The sequence below is a fragment of the Nelusetta ayraudi genome, unplaced genomic scaffold (genome assembly GCF_046127955.1).
Source record: "Nelusetta ayraudi isolate G7.1 ecotype Tasmania unplaced genomic scaffold, CSIRO-AGI_Nayr_v1 ptg000011l, whole genome shotgun sequence".
NCBI classification, from domain to species: Eukaryota; Metazoa; Chordata; class Actinopteri; order Tetraodontiformes; family Monacanthidae; genus Nelusetta; species Nelusetta ayraudi.
The window spans coordinates 27477847-27504354 of NW_027466061.1; the positions used below are offsets into that span (position 1 = coordinate 27477847).

Genomic DNA, 26508 nt, shown 5'->3' on the forward strand with positions numbered 1-26508 from the left:
AGGAAAACACAGCCAGCGAGTCGTTAATGGGTCAGGTTCTTTTCTTTAAAGAAGACCTGCTGAGAAAGGCATCAACCAAATGATTTTTTTTTTTTTTTTTTTTTTTTCAACCTTCAGTGTGGGGCTCGTTGTGTTCCACAGATGAACAAGCTGGACGAAGGACCCGAGTAAAGTTCCCTTAGTTCTCCCGCTCAATTTAGATCGAAGGTGTAGTTTTAGTTTAACGGGCATGGGCAAACTATGGCCCAGGGACCATATGCGGTCCTGTTAGAAGCTTTTTAATTCGGCCGCCCAACTTGAAGCAATTTTATTTATTTATTTATTTATTTATTATTCTATATAAAGAAATAATAACCTTTCTAATAGATGCCTTAAAATATTTAATGGATGATTGAAATATGTCAGATCCGGGTTACTGATGAGTCTTGAAGGCTTCTAAACTACAGAACTACATCACTCACGTAGAAAAAAAAAACAGACGGGCCATAGATAGATAGATAGACTGCTAATGTAATAAAATGTAAACAAAAGTTTGAAAAAAAAAATGAGTACAGTGGAAGATTGAGATTGGGGGCTTACAAACATAGATGGATATACACACAGAGCATATAGACCAACGATAAATGTGTATTTGTACACACTTAAACACAAAAAAGAATAAATGTGCTTTTTTTAAAAAAAAACACGCAGAGGGGGGGGGGGGAGAAAGAGAGATAGAGAGAGAAAGTAAATGTGTATTTTTGATGTTGCTGAATATTTCTCGACTCTTGAAAATTTTAAATTATTGATATAAACTCCACTTTAAAAAAAAAAAAAAAGATCGCACTACGTAATTTTTTTTTTAATTTTTAAATTTTTAATTTTTTTAAAGACATTGTGACGACAGGATATAGTCTCAAATTGCAAAGTGCGAGATCTGCCGCCATCTCGTGGATCGAAGGCCTGTTGCAGCAGTGAGCTTCATAGAGGCTGGTCATGCGCAGTTTGAAAAACATCACAGCGAAAATGTTACTTTTCCCCGCACCTAGTACACATTTTGTTGTATCTGTAACTAACAAATGGTGAAAACACCCAAACGCAGAGGAGTGGTTGCTAACAGCAGGCTAAAAATAATGAACAAGAACAGTTGCTAAAATATCTTAGGCAAAAAAAGGGATACCAATCACCCCTAAATATCAATTCGATAATAAGAATACGCTATTTTATCAAAACATTTATACAAATATGAAATGGAAAAAGAAAGACCCTCTTTAGGCCTTTAAATAAAAAATTCAATTCACTGATCTCTCGAGCTAGGAGTAAATGACTTAGAATTCCGAGCTTGAATACTCGCACTGGAACGCACCGCGGGCTGGCCTCAGAGCGGAGCTGTCAAAAGGCATCTGACATCAGCGAGAAAGCAGGCGGACTTTATTAATCACAGCCAGGTCCCGGTGAGGGTGGCTGGCTTCAGCTCCCTCTTAGCTCATCGACTGGAAGGAAAGATCAACTTCACGGAGGATTTTAATATCTTACTTTGGAACTTCAGACAGGCTCCCTCTCCTCTGTCCAAAACTTTGTTTGTTTGTTTGTTTGTTTGTTTGTTTGTCTGTGCTGCCGTGTGCGGGGCAGCAGCATGCAGCAGCAGGAGCTCCTCTTCAAAGTGCTGGTCATCGGGGACCTCGGCGTGGGCAAGACCTCCATCATCAAGCGCTACGTGCACCAGATCTTCTCCCAGCACTACCGCGCAACCATCGGGGTGGACTTCGCCCTGAAGGTGCTGCAGTGGGACGGTGACACGGTGATCCGACTCCAGCTGTGGGACATCGCAGGTGTGGTAATGGGGTGACGAGGGTGCAAACTGGAGGAGGGTCTTTTTTTTTTTTAATTATTGATTATTTGTTGGTACACGTTAAAGTGTCACTTCTCCTGGGCCTTCACAAGCCTAGAATCTTCTCCAAAGGGCTTTTTTAAAAATGAAAGAAGAATCAGGCATGGCAATTTCTTCCCAGAATGTAACCAAAAAGAAATTCAATTAAAGGGAGGTAGCTTTTCTGAAACAATCAGCCTGCCGTAAGGAAAGAAAAAACATCAGTTGGAGTTTATCAGTGTGGTGTTGTGGTTAGCGCTGTCACCTTACAGCAAGAGGGTCGTGGGTTCGATTCCAGGGCCTGAGACTTTTCTGTGTGGAGTTTGCATGTTCTCCCTGTGTCTGCGTGGGTTCTCTCCGGGTTCTCCGGCTTCCTCCCACACTCCAAAAACATGCATGTGAGGTGAATTGGAAACTCTAAATTGTCCGTAGGTGTGTGTGTGTGTGTGTGTGTGTGTGTGTGTGTGTGTGTGTGTGTGTGTGTGTGTGTGTGTGAGCGTGGAAGATTGTATTTCAACGTGGCCCTGCGATGAACTGGCGACTTGCCCAGGGTGTCACCCTGCCTTCGCCCTATAACAGCTGGGACAGGCTCCAGCAGACCCTCGCAACCCTGAGCTCATGCAGGACAAAGTGGGTATTGAAAATGGATGGATGGATGGATGGAGACAGCTTGGAGATTGGTTTCTCCTCCTGGAGAGTGTGATGTGCCCTCCTGGTACTCTTTGGGTCCCTCCCTGTCATTTCAAGCCTGCTTGAGGAATGTTGGTCTTGTGCCTGGCCGTGACTCAAGTCATCCCATGTTACTAATATTGGTCACATGATGGTGGCAACTGTAGAAGAAGACACACACTCACAAACACACACACGTACACACACACAGAGGGAGGTGGGAGAGAGAAACACACTGTGACAAAGTGCACAATAAACTAATTGGATTTTACAGGACTGGAAAAGTATCTTCATGTGGGTGCATGTGTGTGTGCATGTGTGTGTCTCAGGACAGGAGCGCTATGGGAACATGACCCGTGTCTACTACAAGGAGGCGGTTGGAGCCATGATGGTGTTTGATGTCACAAGGTCCTCCACCTTTGACGCTGTGCTGAAGTGGAAGGACGATCTCGACTCGAAGGTCAGCTCGCACCCCGCTGGTCAACAACTGAACCTCATTGTCTGAATGTTATAAAAAAAACAAACAAACAGCAGGAGTCGTTATCGTTGTTAGCTGGGAAAGGTGTCATTGCCCCTCGTGACATCACAGAGGGTTGATTTCTGATTGAGGATCTTCTCAGTGGAAGAGCGCTTAAAAGGCGATTGTGACTCCTCACTCTGTGCGAAGGTGACTCTGAACCACGGGAGGCCGGTGCCAGCGGTGCTCCTGGCCAACAAGTCAGACCAGCTGCCCTCCAGTCAGCTGAAACTCGACTCCTTCTGCAGGGAGAACGGCTTCGTGGGCTGGTTCGAGACCTCGGCGAAGGTAGGAGAGCAGCAGAGAGGCGGCGTTCCCGCAGATCCTCCACACACTATTACTATGCAAACATGGGCGATGAATATAGTGGGTGAAAAGTGCTTTGGAGTGATGTGATGCTGCGAGTGATGGAACCACATGAGGTTGAGACGAGCTTCGTTTAATCTGACGCCAACGTAAGAATCCATCCGTCCATTTTCAGTACCCGCTTCTTCCTGAGCTCAGGGTCACGGGGGTCTTCTGGAGCTTCTCCCAGCTGTGCTAGGGCGAAGGCAGGGTGACACCCTGGATAAGTCGCCATTCTCCACATGGAGAAAAGACAAACAACCGTTCACACTCACGGACAATTTAGAGTTTCCAATTCACCTCACACGCATGTTTTAAGACTGTGGGAGGAAGCTGGAGAGAACCCACGCAGACACAGAGAGAACATGCAAACTCCACACAGACAGACCCTATAGGCCCAGAATCGAACCTACGACCTTCTTGCTGTGAGGCGACGTGTCACTCCTCACTATAAAAATCAGTTTTAAAGAGTGAAAACACACATTTGACGGCCTCGTGTGGGACACGGTGCTGCAACGCCACTGACAGCAGTGTCCAGGGTGGGAATTTATTCAGAAAAATGACACCCGACATGTATGAGAGAAACAAGGGAAAAGCGGTTTGAATTTACCTCCAGCCTTGCCGCCTTGTCTCGCAGGAAAACACAAACATCGAGGAGGCGGCGCGCTGCCTGGTGGGACACATCCTGAGCAATGAGGAGAACCCGCTGACGGAGAGAGAGCCCGGCAGCCTGATCCTGTCCGGCTACAGCAGCAGCAGGAAGGACCAGCTCACTTGTTCATCGTGTTTAAAGTGGTGAGCCGCCGCCGCCGCCGCCGCTGCGGTCGCCATGAGCCACCAGGAGGGAGACGTTGGTCCCGGGAAGCTGTGAGCAGAGAGGAGGAGGAGGACGACGACGACGAGGAGGAAGAGGAAGAGAAAAAAAGTCACCTGTGTGAGCTCTGAATGTTCCCTCAGCATCTTCAAAAGATGTAAAAACACATGAAAACACGTTAAAAAAAAAATATTGTTTTGTTTGTTTTTTTTTTTCTTTTCTGGGCAACACTGAATTTTTAATTATTATTATTATGATTATCATTATTATTTTTTTGTGCAAAGTTGGCATCAAGCATTTCAGGGGAAAAAACAAACATTTTTTTGCTCTGATTGTTTGTGTTTGTAAAGCGGCACGTTGACTGGTTGTTGACCCGACACTGGAGCCTCGTTCAGTTTGAACCTGCAGATGCTGATGAGACTGACACCAAACTGCATAGCACTGACTCTCAGCCCTGACTGCTGTGCAGTGTGAGCTCAGGAACAGCCATAGTGGGTTTTTGTACTGATTCGTGAAGCTTCTCCAAGACAGCAGCAGACGCTGAGAAACCGCAGCCTGATTTCTGTGCTAATACCATGTAAAATTAATCCCATCATGTAACATTAACACGCAACCCCTGAATGGACCTCGTGTCATGATGAGAACCGCAACATTTTTTTTCTCTCTCATGCTGCATCGCTGACTAGCAGGCGGGAAAAATCTGCTGCGGAGATTTGAGATAAATATATCCACAGCGCATTTTTCCACACTTGATGCCGGGGACGCCTTCAGGGACGACTACAAACTTGTGTTAAAACCACTTTACTGCTCGTACCGCAGTGTGTGTGTGTGTGTGTGTGTGTGTGTGTGTGTGTGTGTGTGTGTGTGTGTGTGTGCGCGCGCGTGTGTGTTTGTGTGTGTGGTTCTTGTCAACATGGGGATGACGGCGACATGAGATATTTGAGACATGTGACCAAAACACGAATGCAGTGCTGACATTCCTCAGTGTGTGACACGCTTTTGTGCTATTTTCACTTGGTTCTCTACATGTTTGATTTGTTTCTTGTTTTGTTTTTCTGTTTTTTTAAATGAAAACGATCACTCGGATAAATCTGAAATCTGTTTGCAATTCGACCAATCAAACCTTGTTGTCTGTTATGACTAAAAATACAAATGACAATAAATGTTGAAAAAAAAATCCAAGCTGAAGTATTATTATTATTATTATTATTATTATTATTATTATTATTATTATTAATAATAATAATATTATTATTATTTCAAAGGTGGTAGAATGAGTGGAGAATCTACATAAGATGTGCAGATACCATCCTGGATGTGTCCACACCTCATTGGACCAGCAGGAACCTCTCTTTCTCACACACACACACACACACACACACACACACACACACACACACACACACACACACACACACACACAGCACAGAGGCAGTGAGAGAGAGAGAGAGAGAGAGAGAGAGAGAGAGAGAGAGAGAGAGAGAGAGAGAGCTGGAACAGCTGATGCTGACTGGAATAAAGAGAGGTGGATAAATCAAAGTGCCTTCTGCTTTAAGACGCCTCCCCGGACCCTGAAGTGGCCCAATCACCCTCCTCCCGCGGTCACCTGATTCCTGCCATTTTACGCACAAGTTTGACTGACCCCAAAAAAAAGAGAAGAGGGGCGTGTGGGAGGGGTGGCTGAGGGGGAAAAAAAGGAAAGCGGCCTATCGGCAACCTCAACACAGAAATACAACCTTTTGTGAGAGGATTAGTGGGGAGGAAGAGCAGCGACTGAAGAGAGGCAGAGAATCAAAGCGGCGGAGGTCGGATGCTGCTGCCGCTGAGGGGAGCTGTTCGGATCGTAGCCTACACACACACACACACACACACACACACACACACACACACACACTGGAGGAGGGGGAGCCACAGGAAGAGCCGGGGCGACGCTCGGTAGTGAGCAGTGACCGCTGAGGATGGCCCTGCGTGCCGCAGACAAGCACCGGCACCGCTGATGCCGTCTGGGATTCGAACCGGCGCCTCCCGGCTGCGGACACTGAGTGGAATGATTGTGCGTTTTCCATCTTTATTTTAAAAAAGAGAGAAAACCGCCATCCCCTCTCTCTCTCTCTCTCTCTCTCTCTCTCTCTCTCTCTCTCTCTCTCTCTCTCTCTCACGGGCACACTCACGCGCGCGCGCGCGCGCGCTCTCTCCACACGGGCTGTGTGTCACTGCAGCAGCGGGACTCCTCATCATGCCGTCGATCCCGCACTGAAACGCCGCGGCCGCCGTGCGTTGCATTTTTTTTTTCTTTTTGTTTTGTGTGCGTGTGTGTGTGGGTGTGTGCGTGCGCGCGCGCGCGCGCGCGTGTGTGTGTGAGTGAGTGAGTGAGTGAGAGAGTGCGTCTGCGTGTAGCCGCCGCATGAATTCTACCAGCGGATCCTCGCCGGTGAACGCTGCTGTCCTCCTCCCCCACCTCCTCCTCCTCCTCCCCCACCGCCTCCTGCCCAGCACCACCGCCGCCGCTGAAGACGCTCTGATCGCCCCCCCACCACCAGCCGGACTCCTCCATCACTCCTCCTCCTCCTCCTCCTCCTGCTGCTGCTGCTCCTCCTCCTCCTCAGCACCATGTCAGGCCAGACTCTGACGGACCGGATCGTCGCCGCACAGCACAGCATGACCGGCTCCGCCATCAGCAAAGCCGTCTGCAAGGCCACGACGCACGAAGTCAGCGGACCCAAGAAGAAACACCTTGACTGTAGGTTAAAGCCTCACCCCCACCCCCTCACCCCTCCCTCCTCACCCCTCCATACTGTACAAACAGCCTGCATGCATCCACAGCAGCCTCACAAAGGACGGACCCCCCCCCACACACACACACACCTCCCCACCTCACCCTCTTCCTCCTCCCTCCTCCCCCAATCATCCGGTAGTGTTCGCCGCCTCTTTCATCAGGTTCACCGTCACATTCCCATAGATCACACGTTCATTTTTTTTTTTTTTTTTTTTTTTACGCCGCCCGGCGACGCGCGCGCCAGCGTGTGCTTGCGTGTGCGTGTTGGTGATGGCAGCGCCGCGTGCAAGTCATCCAGGGGAAATAGGCCACCCCCCGGCTCGGCTCGGCTCGGCTCGCCAGGCTAATCGCGCCGCCGCTGCCACAGTGCAGGGTGTCGGTCGGCCCGTCCGTCCATTATTGAAGCTGGAATTGCCCCCCCCCCCTCCCTGGTGACGGGACGCGGGATTACACGCACAGAGTGCGCGCGCGGCACGTGCACGCTCAAGTTCACTGTCATGTCCTCTGCAAGGATCGTTAGTGTTGTTTGTTGTTAAGGGCCTTGCGTGCGGGAGTGTGTGCGTGCGCGCGCGGGCTTGCTGTAGCCGGTCCGTGTGGAAACGAGAGCGTTTGCAGCTCCAATTCGGCTGCCGTCTGCCAATCACCTGTGCGCGAGCGACACACGGTGCGGCGCACAGGAAGTGCGCGAGGCTCCCCCTTCACTCCCACCACCACCACCTCCCCTCTGCATGTTTATCACTATTGTTTTTGAAGCGCTGGTTATTAAGTCAGGGCGGCTTTTCAGCTTCATTATAGCAACTCAACACGATCGATGGGGGCGGCACGGGACCAATCAATGGTGCTGCCAGTCTGAGTGGAAGGAGAGGAGAATGGCGGACACACACACACACACACACACACACACACTCACAGGTGGGGCTGTTGCTGAGGTTCACACTCATCAGCAGGAAGTGTGGAGAAATCAGGTGGTTTGGGGGGTGGGGTGGGGTACGGGAGAGCACAGACACAGTCAGTCAGGGCAGTGGGTTAGGCAGTGGGTTAGGCAGTGGGTTAGGCAGTGGGTTAGGGTTAGGCAGTGGGTTAGGCAGTGGGTTTGAGAGTGGGTTAGGCAGTGGGTTAGGCAGTGGGTTAGGGTTAGGCAGTGGGTTAGGCAGTGTGTTAGGGTTAGGGTTAGGCAGTGGGTTTGAGAGTGGGTTAGGGTTAGGCAGTGGGTTTGGCAGTGGGTTAGGGTTAGGGTTAGGCAGTGGGTTTGAGAGTGGGTTAGGCAGTGGGTTAGGCAGTGGGTTAGGGTTTGGCAGTGGGTTAGGGTTAGGGTTAGGCAGTGGGTTTGAGAGTGGGTTAGGCAGTGGGTTTGGCAGTGGGTTAGGCAGTGGGTTAGGCAGTGGGTCCCACAGGCTGTGTGACGCTGGAAACTCCAGGTCCTCGCAAGATGCACCTGAAGGCAAAATGTCTGAATTAGGCTTGGAAGGAGATGAAACAGTACCACAGCTCAGCGGGACGGGGCCGGGACACACCGGAGCGCCGCCACGCTGACAGCTGATTAGAACCACTGGTGCTAAAACGCAGTGAGCGTCCAGAAGGCTGCGGGCCTTCTAGCCGCTGCGTCCGCCGCGCTGGGAAACACCAATTAAACTCAAATGTCTCCCTCCTTCAAGCATCTGCACCACCAACATCCAGGCACGAAACGGATCTCAGCGGCTAAAGCAGCTTAACCCCGGAGGCTCCGGTCGCTGCGGCCGTCTGATCGGGGAGGAGAAGAGCGGCCGCTCGGCTTCTCACTGGGAGTCCGCGCAGCGCGACGCGTTGACGGCGAAGACTATTAGACGCGCATCGCTGCGTGAAGTCTTCAGTCTCGTTTTGTTGCTCCACAACGAGCCTGAGCGAGGAGTCCAGGCGGCCTCAGCGCTGATAAACGCTGGCAACATCAATTTCCTGCAGAACAAACTCGGCTTGCCGTCGATCGATCCTCGGCAAAGGCGGCGGGACGAACGAGGAGACGAACAAGCGCCGCGCCAGATTAATCAGAGGCCATTCAGAGGCAGCAGACACTAGTCTCACGGGTGCTTTCCCCTTCCTCCCCACCCCCCCCCCCCTTCCTGCCTTTTCAGCGCTGTGACCCTGATAGAGTGGCCGCCGTCGCAAACGGCCCGTGTTGATTATTTATAACACCCCCCACCCTCCCGCCTGCCCATAGCGAATGATGAGCATGACAGCCAGAGTAATGGGATTTCACTTGCGACTCGTGCACGGCCGCTGCCACCGAGCGTTGACAGAATAGCGCGGAATGGCAATCAGAGCGGCTGTGACCTCTCCTGCCCTCTGCTGCCCCCTGCTGCCCCCTGCTGCCCTCTGCTGCCCTCTGCTGCCCTCTGCTGCCTCGGACCTACTGCTCCTCCTACACGGAGGAGTCGTGGTCCATGCAGATGCAGTCAGAAATCACACACACTGCCGGGCGGCTTTTTTGTTGTATATAATGTGATGGCATCCCTCCTCTGGAGGAGTTTGCACACCTAAATTCAATTCCTGCTGGGGAGTCATTGATCCACAATATTTCCTACTTGGACTTCCAGCTTATCAATAATCCTAGCTGGCAATCACACAGTCAATACTGCATCACGTATCTGTGGCTGACAGATGAAACGTATACACACTGAGTGTGTGTTGGTGTGTGATTAAGTCAGAGTATGATTGGATTTGATGATTATTATTCAAAAAATTGGAAGGAAAAAAAATCTCATTAAACAAAAATCGTTCACCTTCAAGGCCTGCGAGGTAGAGTCACGCGCTAAATGCTAACATTTACCGTTATGTTAACCGTCCATCCAGTCAGTTTAGTGCGAACAAAACACAAACAAGGCCTTTTGTTTGCTGAGCGACGCATCCGCGTCCACATCTGCGCCGTGTTTGTGTTTCTGTGTTTTTGCCTTCGACAAGAAACGCAAATTAGTCGCGATCAATGAGGTCCCGTCAATTATGGAGCGTAAAAAAGCGTTAAGAATGTTTACGCCGTGCCGTGAACGCTGCTGTCGTGCCACAGTCGTGTTGACGGCCGATTAAGGAGCTGAGATTTAATTAGAAGATGCTCACGACAAATATTGTGAAAGGAAAATGTTTCTTCCAGGCGGTGTCTGTCCTCATCAATGGCGGCTGAGGTCTGAATTATTGTCATTAATCATTAGCCAGTCTCCGTAATGTATAATTAGAGTGGGGAGACGCCCATAGTTTTATTATTTTAGCACTTTATGAGAGTGGGCTGAACGTTAGAACAATGTCACATCTCCAGGCAAGAAAAGCAGGAGTGAACGTCCAGCGGATTTCACACCACAGCTTTCAGACGAGGTGTTAGCTTGTGTTAGCAGCTGCCCACAGATTAAACAGACTTCACTTTATAATCCAGAGAAAGAATTGAGGGCATTCATTTCACTCAGTTCTATCCGTTAATTAGCTTCTCCCAAACTAAACCCATCAGCTCATATTAAAACCCTGTTAACGGCTGGTTTTCACGCCCAGAGTCTGGCAGAATTGCTTCTCATGGTGATACAAGAAAATTCTCTGAGAGGGAGATGATGCCTTTTGTGACATCACAATGAGCGGATCTCTACAACTGAACTGTTAAAGTGATGTAAACCAGTTATATGTGCACTCATTTACCAAATGGAAAAAAAAATTTCAGAAACAACGTCATTCACAGTCGAAATGATTGAAACATCCCATTGGCAGGTTGTAAATAATAATTAAATGAATGAATAAATATATAAATTACTTTACACACATACATATGCATTTTTGTGATAAATACATATTATAATAATCTAATATTAAAAGCAATTTCTATTAAATTATGTTTTTTCTACCTTTGGGTTAGCATGAGAACAATGCATGATGGGTTAAATTGGCAAGTAGGTGATCATTAGTTGTACACTAGTTTAGCGATGCATTGTGGGATACACTGAATGGAGTATGTAGTGGAAACTGATGTTCACTCAGGATTCGGACACCAATACAAAATGATCTATATCCACTATATAGTTGCTATGGAGTGAGTAGAGGGCGACTTGGGACACAGCCTGAGATAACAGAGTAAAAGAAGGATTTCTGTCATTTACAGTTCACTGACAGGACGAACTATGAGAAGAAAACATTGAAAACGTTTTTTTTCCCCGAATAATAAGTATTTTCAATAATTAATAAAAAGCTAAAAAATTAGTTTTAGGAGGTGGCCTGGACTAGCAAGCAGGCAGGCAGGCAAGCAAGCAGCGGGTGTCATGTTATTAAATGAAATAATAATCATTTTGAGCTCACACCCAGCGAGGGAGAAATGAAGGCGCTCGATGAAAGTTGCGCACGCTGAGGTCGTTAAAGTTGCTGCATTGATTTTTTTTTTTTTAAAAGTCCAGCTGACTGAAGGGATGAATCATTATCATGATGTTGGTGCGGTACTGCAGCTCCAGTAGGCTTCAGCCACCAACTCCTCAGGTGATGATGATGATGATGTTTGTTCTGTTTGTTCTGAAGCTGCCTTCAGCTCGGCCTTCGGTGCCAACAGAGAAAAAGCAACAGTCACACGAGAAAAAAAACAATAATATGATGAATTGACAGCTGTTAACTGCAATCAGCCAATTAACACAGCGACAGTCTACTGTCTTCTGCCATTTGGCTTTCTAGCTCCCTCTCCTGGTCTGCATCTGAGGCTGCGATGTTCAACACCTTCATAAAGGCCTACAATCGTTTTTTTTTTTTTTCGTTTTGTCCCGCCCAGCTAATATCAAGCCGTGATTGATCAGTTCAGCCGTCACTCTGAAACAGACACACAGCTTGGCCTTCTCCTGGATTCATCAAGTCCAAGCCAATGAATGAGCCAGCGGACTGGGCCTTGATAGACCGTGATGATTCTGATTGGATAGCGTCATCAGAACAGTGTCGCTTTCGTTACTGATGTGAAGTTTACAGTTGGCTCAGGTTGATGAGAGAAAATGTCTTAAATGTAATATATTTCTCAAAATTTCTATTTCTGAAGGCGCAGTCAGCTGTTTATTAGTGACGCAATACTGATGTTAATAGTTACCGTGTCTGTCCATCATCTCATTTGTTGATCTGTGACAAGATCATAACAAATTCATGCAGCCCCGTGAGACTTTACTCAGTGAGACTTTAAACGCACCTCCTCCAGGTTTCCAGGTTGTTGTTGTTCTGCGCTGACCATGTGACCTTGTGTCTCTCTCCGCCCCTCCAGACCTGATCCACTGCACCAATGAGCTGAATGTCAGCATCCCCCACCTGGCCGACACGCTGCTGGAGCGCAGCAGCAGCAGCAGCTGGATCGTGGTCTTCAAAGCGCTCATCGCCACACACCACCTCATGATGTACGGCAACGAGGTGAGTCGAGGCGCACCGAGCCACTGAGGGTCGGAGGGGGCGCCATCCTTGAGTCGCAAGTTCACACACGCAACACATACACACAAATCCACCGAAGGACTACGAAGGAGGACATCTGCTTATCTGCGACTCCCAGCGGTGACATTTGCTTCACTGCTCCGACACAACTTCTCTCTAACTCTCAAAGCTACAAATGCTTTAAAGCCAAATCTTCCACGTGTCCGACAAGCGCCTGCGAGGAACCTGGCTGACATTTCAAAAGTGTGACAACATCAACCGGCAAACGCCACCGCACAACACAACACAACACAACACAACACCAGAGCAAACAGATATCAAAACACAACAAGCACATTACCGGCAGCGTGCCAGCTTGTGGCTGTGACCTCCATCAAAGCTCCAAACTACAGAGCAAAAATGAAACGGAAGTGAGGGAAGGATGTTTGGCGGATTTGTTGTGTTTTCCTCCCAGACTAGAAAGTAGCAGAATGTTGCTCTTTTCTGCTACGAACGAGACGCTGCGAGAGGTTAGTTGGTCAGCCAAGAGTCGACTGTGGAGTCAGTTGGACTGAGAATGTTAACAAGCGGCTGGTTTTGTGGGTTGATTAGTGGGTTGATTTGGTTAGGCTGTTGGTTAGTGGATCATTAGCAAGGAGGTTAGTGGGTTGCTTAGCATGTTGGTGAGAAGTTTGGTTGTTGATAAGTTTGGGTTGATGGGTTTGTTTGGTTAATGGGTTGGTTAGTCTGCTGATTTAGTGGGTAAGAGGGTCGGTTAGGTTGGTTGGGCTGGTTAGTGGTTTGGTGGGTTAATTGGTGGGTTGGTTTGGTTAATTGTTGGTTAGTAGGTCTGTAAGAAGGTTGGTGTAGTTAGTGGGTTGGGTTTGGTAGGTTGGTAAGAGAGCTAGTTTGGTTAGTAGTTGGTTAGTTGACCAGCCGAGCAGCACAGACTGTGAATACAGACGTTGCATAAAAACTGTCAAACTTAATACCTTGGCTGCTGCGGCTGTGTGGACATGAAGTCATCGAGACGGAGGCATCTGATTGGTCCCTAACTGCTCTTGTTCTGTTTGTCACCCGCAGAGATTGATGCAGTACCTCGCCTCCAGAAACACGCTCTTCAACCTCAACAATTTCCTGGACAAGGCTGCGCTACAAGGTGAACAGACAGCAGGCGGCTGTTTGGAGAAAAAAAAAACAACTGGATGCTGTGAAACTACGGACAAATATTGGTTGTGTGCAAAAAGCAGCCCGTGGCATCAGAACCGAACTGGAGCTCACTTTGTTGCCCCAATTCAAAACTTTTAAATGTGTCAGAAGAATAAAAATGGCTGCAAAGGAGGGGGGGTGACAGCAGGGAAAGGCAGAGAAACCCAGAGTCGGGTTTCATACGCATGAAATGAGGGCACAATAACCAGGAGTTTAGTGTGACTGCAGCGCCCCCTCTCTGTCTCCCAGGGTACAACATGTCGACCTTCATCAGACGCTACAGCCGCTACCTGAATGAGAAAGCCATGTCCTACAGACTAGCCGCCGTGGACTTCACCAAGATGAAGAGAGGGTAGGTGACACACACACTACAACTGGACGAAGGAAACGCAAACACTGTGTGGCACCTTCTGTTTCTGGCTTGTGATGAGCCTCCACACTCTTCCTGCACTGCCGGCCCATCACCTGCATGCTTGCCTTGGAGGAATCGGATTCAGAATCGTGATGTGTGTGCTGTGTTCTGTTGAGTGTATTGGAGCACACCACACACAGCACCATCCAAACTGTGCGACGCTTGGTATTTTATCATCACGTGTGGGCTCTCTTTAACAGATTAAAAAAAAAAAAAAAAAAACTTTTAGAATTTTTGAAAATCCTGATGCGTGTACTCGCTTTAAAGATAAAGTTATTTTTTTTTAGTTTTTTTTATGAGTGCAGATAAAAAGTAGGCCGCTGAAGTCCCTGTTTGTCCTCGTCTCCTCCTCCAGGGCCGATGGTGTGATGCGCACTATGAACACGGAGAAGCTGATGCAGACTCTGCCCCACATCCAGAACCAGCTCGATGCCCTGCTGGACTTCCAGGTACATTACGTCAAAGACAGAGCAGCGGGAGCTGCAGCCGCTGCAGAATGTCCACGTTCTCTCCTCCTCTTGTGTGTCCAGCCGAACTCCAACGAGCTGACCAACGGAGTGATCAACTCCGCCTTCATGCTGCTCTTCAAAGACTCCATAAGGCTGTTTGCTGCGTACAACGAGGGCGTCATCAACATGCTGGGTGAGCCTTTCACGTGCACCCTTTGACCCCAGTGGTCCCTGCTGTGACTGCAAGGGGTCTGTGAAATTAAAATATCTTTCAAAAAAAGAAAAGAAAAAAGATGTTTGCTGTTTTTTTCTGCTGTTTTTCTATGAAATTGCCCTGATCCGATGGGCCTCAGGGTGGATTAAAATATGCAGGGTTGAGAACCTCTGCTTTAGAAGAGTCATTAAAAGATCTGACACTTGCAGTGCTATCTTCAGCTAGTGGGTCTTTGCCAGCTGACCCTCCATCTGGAGAAGAAGCCGAGTCCAACAAACACCGAGGTCGGCGTGTGATACAAGTCCTCTTGGTCGTCGTCGGCTTCACCTGTTTCTTGCTTCTGCTCTGGTCTGACTTGCAGAGAAATACTTTGACATGAAGAAGAACCAGTGCAAAGAGGCCCTGGAGATCTACAAGACCTTCCTCAGCAGGATGACCAAACTGTCCGAGTTCCTCAAGGTGGCCGAGGTAACGACGCTCTCGTCCCGGCGCTCCTCTTCCTCCTCCTCCTCTTCTTCCTCCTCCTGCTCCTCCTCCTCCGCCGGGGGACACAGGGCGGGAGGGAAGGACCCCGGAGACAATCTCCACCGCCGCTTCACGCTCCCTGTATTGAGAAGAAGCCGATCCAGCCCCGGTGGAGATTGGCTCCGACCTCGTGTCACCTTTGGAGTCTGATTTACACAAAACCGATTGTGGGTCAGAGTTCAAAGGTCGCGCCCTCCTTCATCTGTCGGCTCGTCCTCCTCTTTTGTTCGCTACCTCCTCCAGATTTTCTTCCTGTTCCTCTCTCGCGCTGAGCCGGGGTGGGGGAGGGGCTTCTCTGACGAAGACAGCCAATCACAGCGGGGCTCAGACGGAGCTCCGGGTCCAAGAACCCCTTGGCGTGCTGCCTGCCCTCTTGCCTGCACTGCATGTCCGAGCGAGCTCTTTTTTTTCTCCTCCCTCTATCTCCCTCCTCTGTCTCTTCTTGTTCTAATGCGCTGATGAATATTGAAGGCAGATTCTCTTGCGAGCGGCCGTCGGCCAGTAAACAGCTGCAGGCAACACAATGAGTCCCATCTTCCCGTGTTTTCCTCTGCTTGGTTTCCGTCCCATTTGGAAAAAGGTTTGGGCGCTCCATCCAAATAAAAGTAACAATAGCAATATATATTTGTGTAGATATATATTACATATCTTAAAATAATAAAGAGACTAACGTTGACTTTCAGGACTCATCCACTCTACCTGTCTGACTAAATATGTGTTTGTGTGTCATCCATGTGTTCAAAGTCAACATTAGCTGAGTGTCCCCGCCCCCCCACTTCCCTTTTCTGGGTGTCATGTGACCTGTCGTCTGCTCTGCCTGTTTGGATGCGCTCAGCATTCATCTCCAACCAGCCTCACACCTCACGGTGTGAGTGTGTGTGTTCCTATAGCTGTGTGTAGCCATGCTATACTGTAAACATATGGATGTTTGTATGCGTGTGCATGCTCCCTCCTCTTCCTCTGTGGTCTTTGGTTTCCCTCTCCAGCCACTGCATGAAGTAACGAATGCCTGGGTTTGATTCTTCTTTCTCCCTCCTCTTCCTCCTCCTCCTCCTCCTCATCCTCCTCCTGCTCTTCCTCTTCCATCTCCTACCCCACCTCCTCCTTCTCCATCTCCTCAACCTCCCTCTTCCTCCTCCTTTATTGGTCTTCTACTTACCTTTTTCTTGTGTTTTACTCTGTTGTGTATATTTTTTTTTTGAAATTATGTTTGGTTCATTTCATATTTTTTTTTATATCACCTCCCCCCTCCTTTCCCCACCCCTCCAACCTCCTTTTTTGTGACACAGCGAGTTGGGATAGATCAGGGCGACAGCCCCGATCTCACACAGGTCAGTCCACATCTCATCTCAATCAGTCGCTCAAACGGTCAACCAGCACTTTAAAAGCCTCCGTCCAGTCAATCCCATAATGCTTCAGTCCAGACGCTCCTGTTCCCTACTCACCCTACAGTCGTGCCACTCTGTAGCCGCTCCCTACTCCTCCTCCTCCTCTTCCTTTTCCTCACTTCTTTACCTCCATTCGCCTCCTACAGGGAGAAAAAAAAATGTCAACCAAGTCCTGCGAAAACAGTCTACCAAAATATTTTACCTCCAAATTTAATACATAGGTGCAGGGCTTTCTAGCCCTTCAATCATGCATACACATGTGATTATTAACAATTTATAATTGTAATTCATGCAATTATGTAATTACCATTTTCCTTATATAAAAACCTTACAAATATATTTTTTATCTATTTATATCTAGAGTGTAAATATAGTTACAAATATGCATGTATATCACAAGAGCTTCTAGACATTACAAACTTTTTACACCCATGAACTGTGTCAAAAAGATTGGAGAAATCAAACCAAAGTTTCTGTCCCGTCAGCTGTGGGGAGAGCAGCGAACGCTTTATATCAATTAGGTTTCTGCAAATATGACTTGGACAGGCGCACATAATGCCATCAGAAGCACCGCATCTCATGTTTAACGGCCCCCAAATGAAAAAAACATCCTTTTTAAAATGATAAATAACTACAGGTTCGTAATGGGACAAATCATTTTGGTTTTTTTTTAAATAAAAGCCATATTTGTGGTGCTTATGAAGACCTTATATGCATTTATCCAACTACACAGTGACTCGTGCCTATTCTGGAGCTCTAGATATGTGTTTGTTTTACTTTTAGTATATTCTCTGCAGAAGGATATCAAGAATTCACGTTTTTACTCTTTTTCCCCCCTTTAAAAATAAGTATGTTAGAACTCTTTTCTTGGCTTGTGATGTTTGCAGTGTGTCTCGGTTGCTGAAGTGTAAAGTCTGCTGAAGACTCTGCTATCACACGTGCCACAAGGCCAAGAAGAAAAAAAAAAAACCTTCATAGATTCCTGTTGTTGTTATTCTGCACCAAGGCCACGGACTTGATGTGGTTGCCTGGTTCCTCAGCAGATCTTCACAGTTCACTGAGTTAACTCTCTGGGCTCCAGTGGGACCTAATCATTGGAAACCACTGATTTTTTTTTAAATGTGTTTGTTTTTTTTGCATCTCAATTATCCAAAAGAAACAACAAATCTCATCAATTCTGCATCGCTTCAACCTAATGTGGAATCCACAAGTTAACTCATGGTTGTGATTTCCTTTGTGTATGCGTGTGTGGACACGTGTGTGTGTGGGTGTGTGTGTGTGTGTGTGTGCGTGTGCGTGTGCGTGTGCGCGCGCGCGTGTGTGAGTGTACCTGAGCACTGTTTTGTGCACTGCTGGGCTCGGTAGATGGCTGAGGGGCATGTGTGTTGCCTTTCTGCAGGAACGGCGCTCTGCTCTGTCCGTGTCAGTGGACCTGCTTGCATGATCCCAGGCTGCTGTGTGCATGAGCGACCAAACCTGAAGAAACCAAACGCAATCTTTTCTTCTTTAAATAAAAAAGAAAAAGCTCTGGTCGTGCAGGTTACACATCTTAGACTTCCTTTATGTTCTTATGCTGCTGCTTTGCGTGTGTCAGCGACTGATGGACATTGAGGCTGTGAGGAGACGGCAGAGGGAGAGAGAGAGAGAGAAAGTGAGAGAACAAGAGTGTGTGTGTGTGTGTGTGTGTGTGTGTGTGTGTGTGTGTGTGTGTGTGTGTGTGTGCGAGCGAGAGGGAGAGAGGGAGAGAGAGAAGTGTGTCCCCATTGCCCCACTTTACCCCCAGATTTTAATTTTACCCCATGGACCCTCCCCCCCTCCTCTTTAACCCCCCCCAGGCTCCCAGTTCCTTGCTGGAGGCCCTGGAGCAGCACCTGGCCTCCCTGGAAGGCAGGAAGCTGAAGGACCTCTCCGCCGCCAGCAGGTACGGCCCCCTGAGCGGCAACACGCTGCTGCACTTTGTCACAAGAGAATCGAGAAACCCACAAGATCCGTATCACACATTCGGCATATTAGCGGCGCAGTGCCTTCTCATTCCTGCGGGGGGGCTGCTGTGTTTTATGTATTTGTGTGTGTGTGTGTCACCACTGCAGATCCAGCACGTTATCCAGCGCCGCGTCGTCTCTGTCCAGCACCGGCGTCTCTCTCAGCCGGATGGACGACAAGTCGGACGACAATAGGCTGCAGCAACACAAGGCAAGACGCAGCAGTTCATCACACTGTTCCGGGGCTGCGTACCCAACTGCAGAGATGCGCCCATCCACTGGAACATCGACAAATTAATCCTTAAGCGAATTCCGATATATCCAAGAAAGTAAATGTTCATAATTTGACGTGAAGATCTAAAGTGGCTGGTGATTGGCTGTCACATTACAGAGGCAGGGTATAAAGACACTGGCATACTTTTTTTTTTTATGTCAATGTGAAAATTAATGCGATGGCCAAGATTCCCAATCAAAAATGTGTGTTCTAAGAAGTAGCGGCAAAGGGCGGGAAGACAACAAAGTGGGTGTGGAGGAAATCCTGATTTCAATCAAAAGTAAAATGGAGAAAAAAAAAAAGATTTTCTCTTTTAATGATGGCAACAATGTATTGTTGTTGTCCAAATTGATCCTAAAACATCTGGTATCAAGAAAAGAATAAAAATAGTATTCTGGAAATGGTATCGAAACCATGGTATCAAAACTGGCATCGCATCGTATCAAAACATTCTGAATGGAACCCAGCCCAGGTGTTTTTTGGGGATGTGGGATTTACTTTCCATTTGCGGTCTGGCAGCAGCCGCTGCTCGACTCGCTTGGCCACTGCGGCTCTCGTCACGCTCGTCTTCAAACAATGAAAACGATTGGTCGCATCTCACCAGGGGACAAATGCAGTGCGCACATGACCGTGGCAAGACTTTAAAAATCTGGCCAAAGTGCAGCGTACAAAAGGCACAATAGGAACGTGTACGGAGTCGTGCTGAGGTCTCGCTATCTGTCGCCCCCTGCAGGAGGACGGCCACAAGGCAGCCAGCGTTCAGACATCCAACGCCTTGCCCAGCAGCGGTGCTGACCTCTACTCCAACTCCCCCATCGTACCAGTCAACAACCAGTGAGTGTGACCGGTGCACTGACACCGGTGCACTGACGCCATCGCGCAGAGCCTCGCTGACCTCTGACCTCTGACCTCTGACCTCTGCTACTCCTTCAGTGTGCCAAACCTGAGCAGCGAGCTGTTCACCCTGCAGCCCAGCGTTACCGCCATCCAGACCACACACACTGTGCCCAACAACTACAACACCTGGGGAGGTAGGCACACACACACACACACACACACACACACACACACACACACACACACACAGCACAGGTGTAAATGACAAGGGTCATTTACCGACTTCCTCTCCCTTATGAAACATCCTGACGCGGCTGCAGGTGATTTGTTAAAGCCGGCCCCGCCCACTCATATCCACAGCCCCGGAGTCCCGCTGCATTCTGGGAAAATGCTGCCCAGCGACTTGGACTCGTCTCTGGCCAACCTCGTCGGCAGTGAGTTCCTCAGCCGGCCGTCTTTCCTGCTGATCTGCCCCTCCCCCCACCAACCTCCCTCACCCTCTGCCGCATCAAATAACGTCACACTTTTCTCTCCCTCCGTCAGATTTGCAGTTCGGGGCAACGCCGGCAAAAAAGTGAGTCTGCCTTATTTTTTCCCCCCCACCCTCCTCCAGACATTTCAGACTTGGCCACATGCACACACACCCCCCACCCCCCCACCCCCCCACCATGCTGTTATGATTCATTTTATTCCTGTCTTTTGCATAATCTTTGCCTCTGGGAACGCTACGTGTGTGTGTGTGTGTGTGTGTGTGTCAGGCCAGAGCTCCAGTGGAGCCAGCTGGTTGAGAAGAAGCCAACGGGAGGAGGCGGCTGGCAGTCCAAGACCATGTGCCACAGCACCAACTGGGCTCACGCCGCCCACCCCATGGCCCCCGCACCCATGCCCGTCCCTCAGATGGTAAACGCTCACTTGCTCACTTGACGTTTCGTTTTGGGGTCGGGGGGGGGGGGGGGGGGGGGTCGTTCCGACGAACACACAGTGAGAGGAGCAGAGGCAGCTTGTGCACCGACGCCTGCGAGCTTTTCTTGTCTGTTCACCACAGCCACAGACGATAAACACCCAGCAACTACCAATTAGCAATTAGCTCATGTTGGGAGGGAACGGCCGAGGGGTTGTGACAGAAGGCTTTAATGCAACCAAAGCAGAGGCTGGGGGTGGATCCTTCGTCTGAAACAACGGCATCCTGGTGGGTTTTTACCGGAGCTGTCAGCATTAACGTGTCAGCCGCGTTGAGATTAAATACAAGGTGCAAATTTATTTTTTTTTGGAATTTCAAATTTGCAAATCAAAACCCGATTAATTGCAGTTAACCATGGAAAGTCACAGATTAATTTTGTTTTAAAAAATGTATGGTGTGGCAGTCAGTATGCAACAGCCAGATGGATTGTTGTCATCTGGTCATGATCGGTGGCAGAACATGTGGTTTCCATGTCCAGGCTGATTTGTGAAGGCCAGAGAATAAGAAGTAAGAGTAACAAAAAAAGACGTGAAAAAAAAAATCTTAAATGACACGAGTTAGAATGCAAGGCAGGATCATTGTGGAGGATTGTGTGCTAATCTGTGACCTCCATCATCCTGCCAGCATGGTGGCACCTCCACTGATCACACATCCATCCTGGGATGGAGCCCATCAGGTTTACCTGGTGGCCAAATTCAAACTTTCTCCGCTGCCTCCCCCCATCAGCTCATCAGCGACTTTGTCCTTTGCGCCCCCGGCTCCCAATTATCCACACGTCTCTTCCGTTCAATCTGCTTCCATCTTTTCATTTTCCACTGATTGACCTCTCAACTGCAGCTGCTCATTTATTCTGCAAATGGCTCGGAAAGTCTGCAGCGTGTCGAGAATAGAGAACGGAGGAGGAGAGGCTGGAGTCTGGGGGGGGTGGGGGGGGGGTGACTGGAGGTCAGTCTTTTGTTTGTGTGTGTGTGTGTGTGTGTGTGTTTGTGTGTGTGCGCGTCAAACATCTCCAGTTGTAACTCTCTTGTTTTGACTCTCCACAGAACGGGATGATCTACACTGGCTACGTAAGTGCGCTCCCTCACTCCACTTCCTGTTTTGGCACCAGTCCATGCGACCCAATGGGATCTAATATGGCGGCCCATTCATTTCAATGTAGTTGCTCACCCAGCGCACACGCCGATAAAGCTTTTGGCTTTTTGCCCTATGCGGCCCATCGCACTCCACAACATGCCTCAGTAACCCCCGTTATACATCAGGACACATCAGCCAATCCGCTTGGAATAAACTCTTTTCTGCCAATTTTCTGGCATTTATAAATTTTGTTTCAAAAGACAAAATGACCATGACTGAAAACTCTGCAATAGAAACATCTGCAATGAACCGCGTTTCAGGTCACAGTCATGCTGTCAGCCGTTTTAGAGACTTCTTTTTTTTATTGCAGTCTAAAAATGCTCCTTGTGCCAGATGGGGTTTTGGCTGCAGTACTTCGAGTGGCCACTGGAAAAGTATCCTGTCTCCAGTTCTTATAATACATTCATGGTGGCTATACATGTACAGTATATGTTTGATATTCAACCATGTGCTCTTTTCACAAATTATTTAAAAGCAACAAAGTACAAAAAAAAAAAAAAAAAATATTCTGAACTAATGAGATTTTCTCGTCCCAGTATTACAATTTTCATTTCCCGTTGCTCCACCGGAAGTGAAGGCAAAACTATAAACACAAGACTTAGTTATCATCATTTCAAGGTCTCCCGCCCTAAAGAGGTGATTTAAGTTTTACCACTGATGGCAAAAAAGAAATTTCAAAATACTGTTGTTTAAGTTCAAGCTGTTGAAACAAGAGGGCAGCGCCACTGCTGTTGTGTTGCTGGATGTGACTTCATGCGACTAGTTGGCTCTAATTGGCTGACTATGAGGCGACTACATCCATGACGCGTGTTTTGCATTGCCCCTGGATTTTCAGCTTGAATTAAAAATTGCAATTCTTCTTACATTTTCGGGTGGCAGACCTTCATTTATATGATAGCTATGTTGTTATGAAAGACTTTAACATGCTTGAGTGACTCGTGTGTCTGGCACGACTGGACTGTATTATTTTTATTGTTGTTTTTTATTACCTCCTCGTGTCTCGCTCAGGCTCCAGCACCAGTGGCTTTTCCTGTGACCACACCCCAAGTGCCTGTGTACGGAATGGTACGGTGCCGTCCACTCACACTCGCCTACCATCCATCCATCCATCCATCCATCCATCCACTCACTCATTTCCCTATCTTCTTTCTCCTGAGCAGCTCCCTCCTCAGATGAGTCATCAGATGGGGGGCGTCCCCATCATGCCGCCGCAGCACGTCATGTACAACCAGCCGGTCCTGAGACCTAACAACCCCTTTGGGCCCATACCAGGGACACAGGTGATGATGATGAAAAGAGGAAGTAATAAAATGAAACCGTAGCACCTCGTTAAATTTTGCCGCCTCATAGACCCCAGCGTGTGAGTTGACACTGCGACCACACATTTGACCTTTTAAATCTGCAGAAACCTTCTGGAGATGAAGAACGTGACGTGTGACTTTTCAGACGTGTTACAAATACACAGAAAGGAGTCTATATGTGTGTATATATGTATATATAGATATATATATATGTATATACATATATATATGTATATATACATACGTATATATATATATGTATATATACATATATATGTATATATATACATAAATATATATATGAATATATATATATATATACATATATATACATATATATGTATATATATACACATATATGTATATACATACATATATATATACACATATATATATACATATATATATACATATATATGTGTGTATATATATATATATATATATATATATATATATATATATGTATACACATATATGTATATATGTGTATGTAGGTATACATACATATGTATGCGTAAACACATTTTGCACATATATAGGTATACATATATAGCAGCCACAAGATCAAGAGGAAGAGAACATTTTGAAAAGAGTGCAGCAGTGGTGGAATTGCACAGTGGGCACCGCAGCGGGTCGGTAAACACGGCCAGCTTTTCTACCGTTAATGACTCTCCACTTTCTTGGCTCTCTTCCTCGTAGATGCACTTCATGTAGGGACGTCGTGGTAACCATGGCAGCCAAGCCAGAAGGAAGGAAGGAGACGAGAGGAAAGAGATGGAGACAGTTGAGAGTTGAGGTTGAGCCGATCCAGCAGCCAAAGCCAGCGGCCTGGAGGAAGTCGGAGGTCCGAGTCGGAGTCGGAGTCGCCCACCTTCCGCTTCCGTCTCGCCTGAACTTGACGTCTGTCCTCTGTCCTCGTGGTGACCACTCCGTCCACACCAGTCCCACTCACCCACCCTCCCTCCCTCCGTTCCAGTTGCCAACTCCAGCTGCGACCGGCTCTGATGGCGCTCCAGCACTCGGACCCTCGGACTTCGCGTCTGCGTCGGTCTGGCCCGACCGTCCGGTTCCACACTCGCCATCCATCCGTCCATCCACCATCCGTCCATCCCCCTGATGTCAGATGCTGTCCGCCGGGACACCGCGTGCACATGTGCACACCCCCGGTTGTTTTTTTTTTCCACTTGTTCTGCACCACAGCAGCAGCGTCAGTCAGTATTCTGGGTGTTTTTATGAGATCTGTTTGTTGTCGATTGCCAAAACGTCATCATCAAGACTCCACCAAGCGCGGGAGGATCAATTTCTGTATGTGTGTGTGTGTGTGTGCGCTTAGTGTGTGTGTGTATGTGTGTGTGTGTGCTATGTACTGGTTTGTGTTTCTTTTGGGGTACCTGATGTCACTGCTGTGTTGCCGGGTACCCTCGTGTCACTGCACTGGAACTAACTGATGAAAGCACTGAGCCTGACTGAGCAGGCGCTGCGTTTGGATGTAACTCTCTCACTCTGAACTCTGCTACTGTGGGGGACGTGCTACACACACACACACACACATGCACACACACACACACACACACGTGTATTTTTTGTACCTATTTGCGCTCCTCCACAGCTGTGCAATATCATGCAACCTCGCCAGCGTCTCCCCCTCCCACCCATCAGTAGGCGGCGTAGACGCCCTCTTTGATTGTCGTGTTGCTGTACTCTGTTGTGTGTGTGTCCATATCAGGTTACTGTACTGTACAGGATGCCTTTCCTTCACGTCAACTCTTTCAGTTGTTGTACCCATACTTGCACTGAGACGGCGAGGTGGTGGTGATTCTCAGTCGAGCCAATCAGGAACGAGTCTCGGACCGTCGTCTCTCTCTGTCCGAGACGAATCTCGAGTCCTCGGGTCCTCGCCGCTTCCCAAGTGGGCCCAACCTTCACGGCATGCGTTTGACCCTCCGACCGAAGGCTGCCGCACAGATCAGGTTTTGGTCGCCTTGCCGTGAACGTTGGCGGGCGGGAAGGCGGGAAGTTCTGCAAGCGGGACCGCCAGAAGACGGACCGTGAGACGTGACTGAGGGTTTCGAGTGAAGTGATACGAAATTTTAATGTGGCTTTTGCGACAGAGCCAAGGCGGCGGCTCCGCCCAGAGACGGACTTTTATGATTCTAACCAATATATAGCACAATACTTTGGGGATTTGGGGGGGACAACGCTCTGCTGCACAAAAAAAGTCTAAAAATCTCTGCTGGGGCCGAGTCGTCGAAGGGGGCAATAACTGACGAGGGACGACGCTGTTTTCTATTGTGTGTCTGTCCTCTGTGCGTGTGCTGTTTTCTGTGTCTTTCCGTGCACGCGCCTTCCCCAACAACAGACGAACAGGGTCACGATCCAGAGATATTCGCCGTCTCTACTCGGCCGGTTAGCGTCGGCAGCTCGCTAGCTGGCTCCTCCTTTCGCGAGGGTGGGTGCGTCTGGGGCGGTCGCTGTGGTCTCGCAGCAGGAGCTCGATGGTATGTCGCCCGATCAGAGAATACTTGACGTGTGCACGGCGGTGGACTCCGCCCGGGAATGTAACAGCCAGATATTCTCCGGCCCTCTTGCTGTTTGGCCCGCTGTGGCTGCTCTCCCTCACTGTGCACTGGGCTCCCCCGACGCAGCCTGCATCCATCCTGGGCCAACCTGTGACTGTTACCGTGTCCTCTGTATATAGGTGATGCCGTTCTAGTGTTTTTATTTTAAATTTTTTTTTAGACGTGGCCCCTCCTCCCTCTCTCTGTTCAGTGACTCCATCCCCTCCCCCAACCCCACCCACCCTCCACCCACCCCAAAATGGATGGCATTCTGTATGTGGGACAATTTATTGCTGTATCCGTGTTTTGAATGGTTGTGTTTTTTGAGCCGTGTATTCATCCGATGGCAGGGCGGGGCGGGTGGGCGGGGTTTAATCTGTCTGTGTCCATCACCGAGGTCAAGGTCAGGGGAGGAAGGGGCACAGGGGTCAATAGTAAACTATCACAACTGGTCTATACCAAGAGTGTCTTCATCGAGGGAGTGGACAGGACAGGGTCTGTCCTCTTCGAAACAGGAACATTTTTTTGCACCAAAGTCATCATCAAAGCGCAGCTTCTTCTTCTTCTTCTTCTTCTTCTTCTTCAAGGTACTACGGACGGATGATATCGGAGCTCCAGAGGATGCTTTTTTTTTCTTTATTGCTTAACTCTTTCGTTTTAAGAGACAAAAAGTGAAAAACGTCTTTTTTTGCATGATTAAATGTCGTCTTTTTCTTATTATTGGCTTGTGTGCCCGATAAAAGCATGACCATGGTGTGAACTCTCACTTACCGGTGTGTTTGGAAAACGTTTTGGGAATTTTCTCCATGAGATGATTTTTTTTTTCTCCCCCTCCCCCGTTACCTCTCGCCATCAACACGACCATTGACATTCATAATCAACTGTTTCACCTGTGCAGGATCTGCAACGGTTTGAAGGCCT

At 48.4% G+C, this 26508-nt stretch overlaps 2 protein-coding genes across 3 annotated transcripts; both read left to right on the top strand.

The window, feature by feature from the left end:
* The first annotated feature begins 1065 nt into the window (after window positions 1-1065).
* LOC142885657 (ras-related protein Rab-38-like) lies at window positions 1066-5311 on the top strand. Its single transcript, XM_076022337.1, has 4 exons — window positions 1066-1811; window positions 2848-2978; window positions 3186-3323; window positions 4018-5311. Exons 1-4 carry the CDS (start codon window positions 1616-1618, stop codon window positions 4177-4179), a joined length of 627 nt encoding a protein of 208 aa, XP_075878452.1. The 5' UTR covers window positions 1066-1615; the 3' UTR covers window positions 4180-5311.
* Window positions 5312-5988: 677 nt separating this feature from the next.
* Window positions 5989-24218, top strand: LOC142885655 (phosphatidylinositol-binding clathrin assembly protein-like). Of its 2 annotated transcripts, XM_076022330.1 has the most exons (19): window positions 5989-6934; window positions 12204-12346; window positions 13427-13502; window positions 13802-13904; window positions 14320-14413; window positions 14495-14606; window positions 14989-15095; window positions 16442-16483; window positions 18376-18461; window positions 18631-18733; window positions 19530-19630; window positions 19730-19827; window positions 19954-20067; window positions 20177-20207; window positions 20392-20533; window positions 21638-21661; window positions 22737-22793; window positions 22889-23008; window positions 23729-24218. In XM_076022330.1, exons 1-19 carry the CDS (start codon window positions 6805-6807, stop codon window positions 23741-23743), a joined length of 1698 nt encoding a protein of 565 aa, XP_075878445.1. In that variant the 5' UTR covers window positions 5989-6804; the 3' UTR covers window positions 23744-24218. The 2 variants fall into 2 exon arrangements, with proteins under 2 accessions (XP_075878445.1, XP_075878446.1); XM_076022331.1 differs by lacking the exon at window positions 16442-16483 and having other exon boundaries at window positions 5991-6934; window positions 23729-24217.
* The last annotated feature ends 2290 nt before the right edge of the window (window positions 24219-26508 follow it).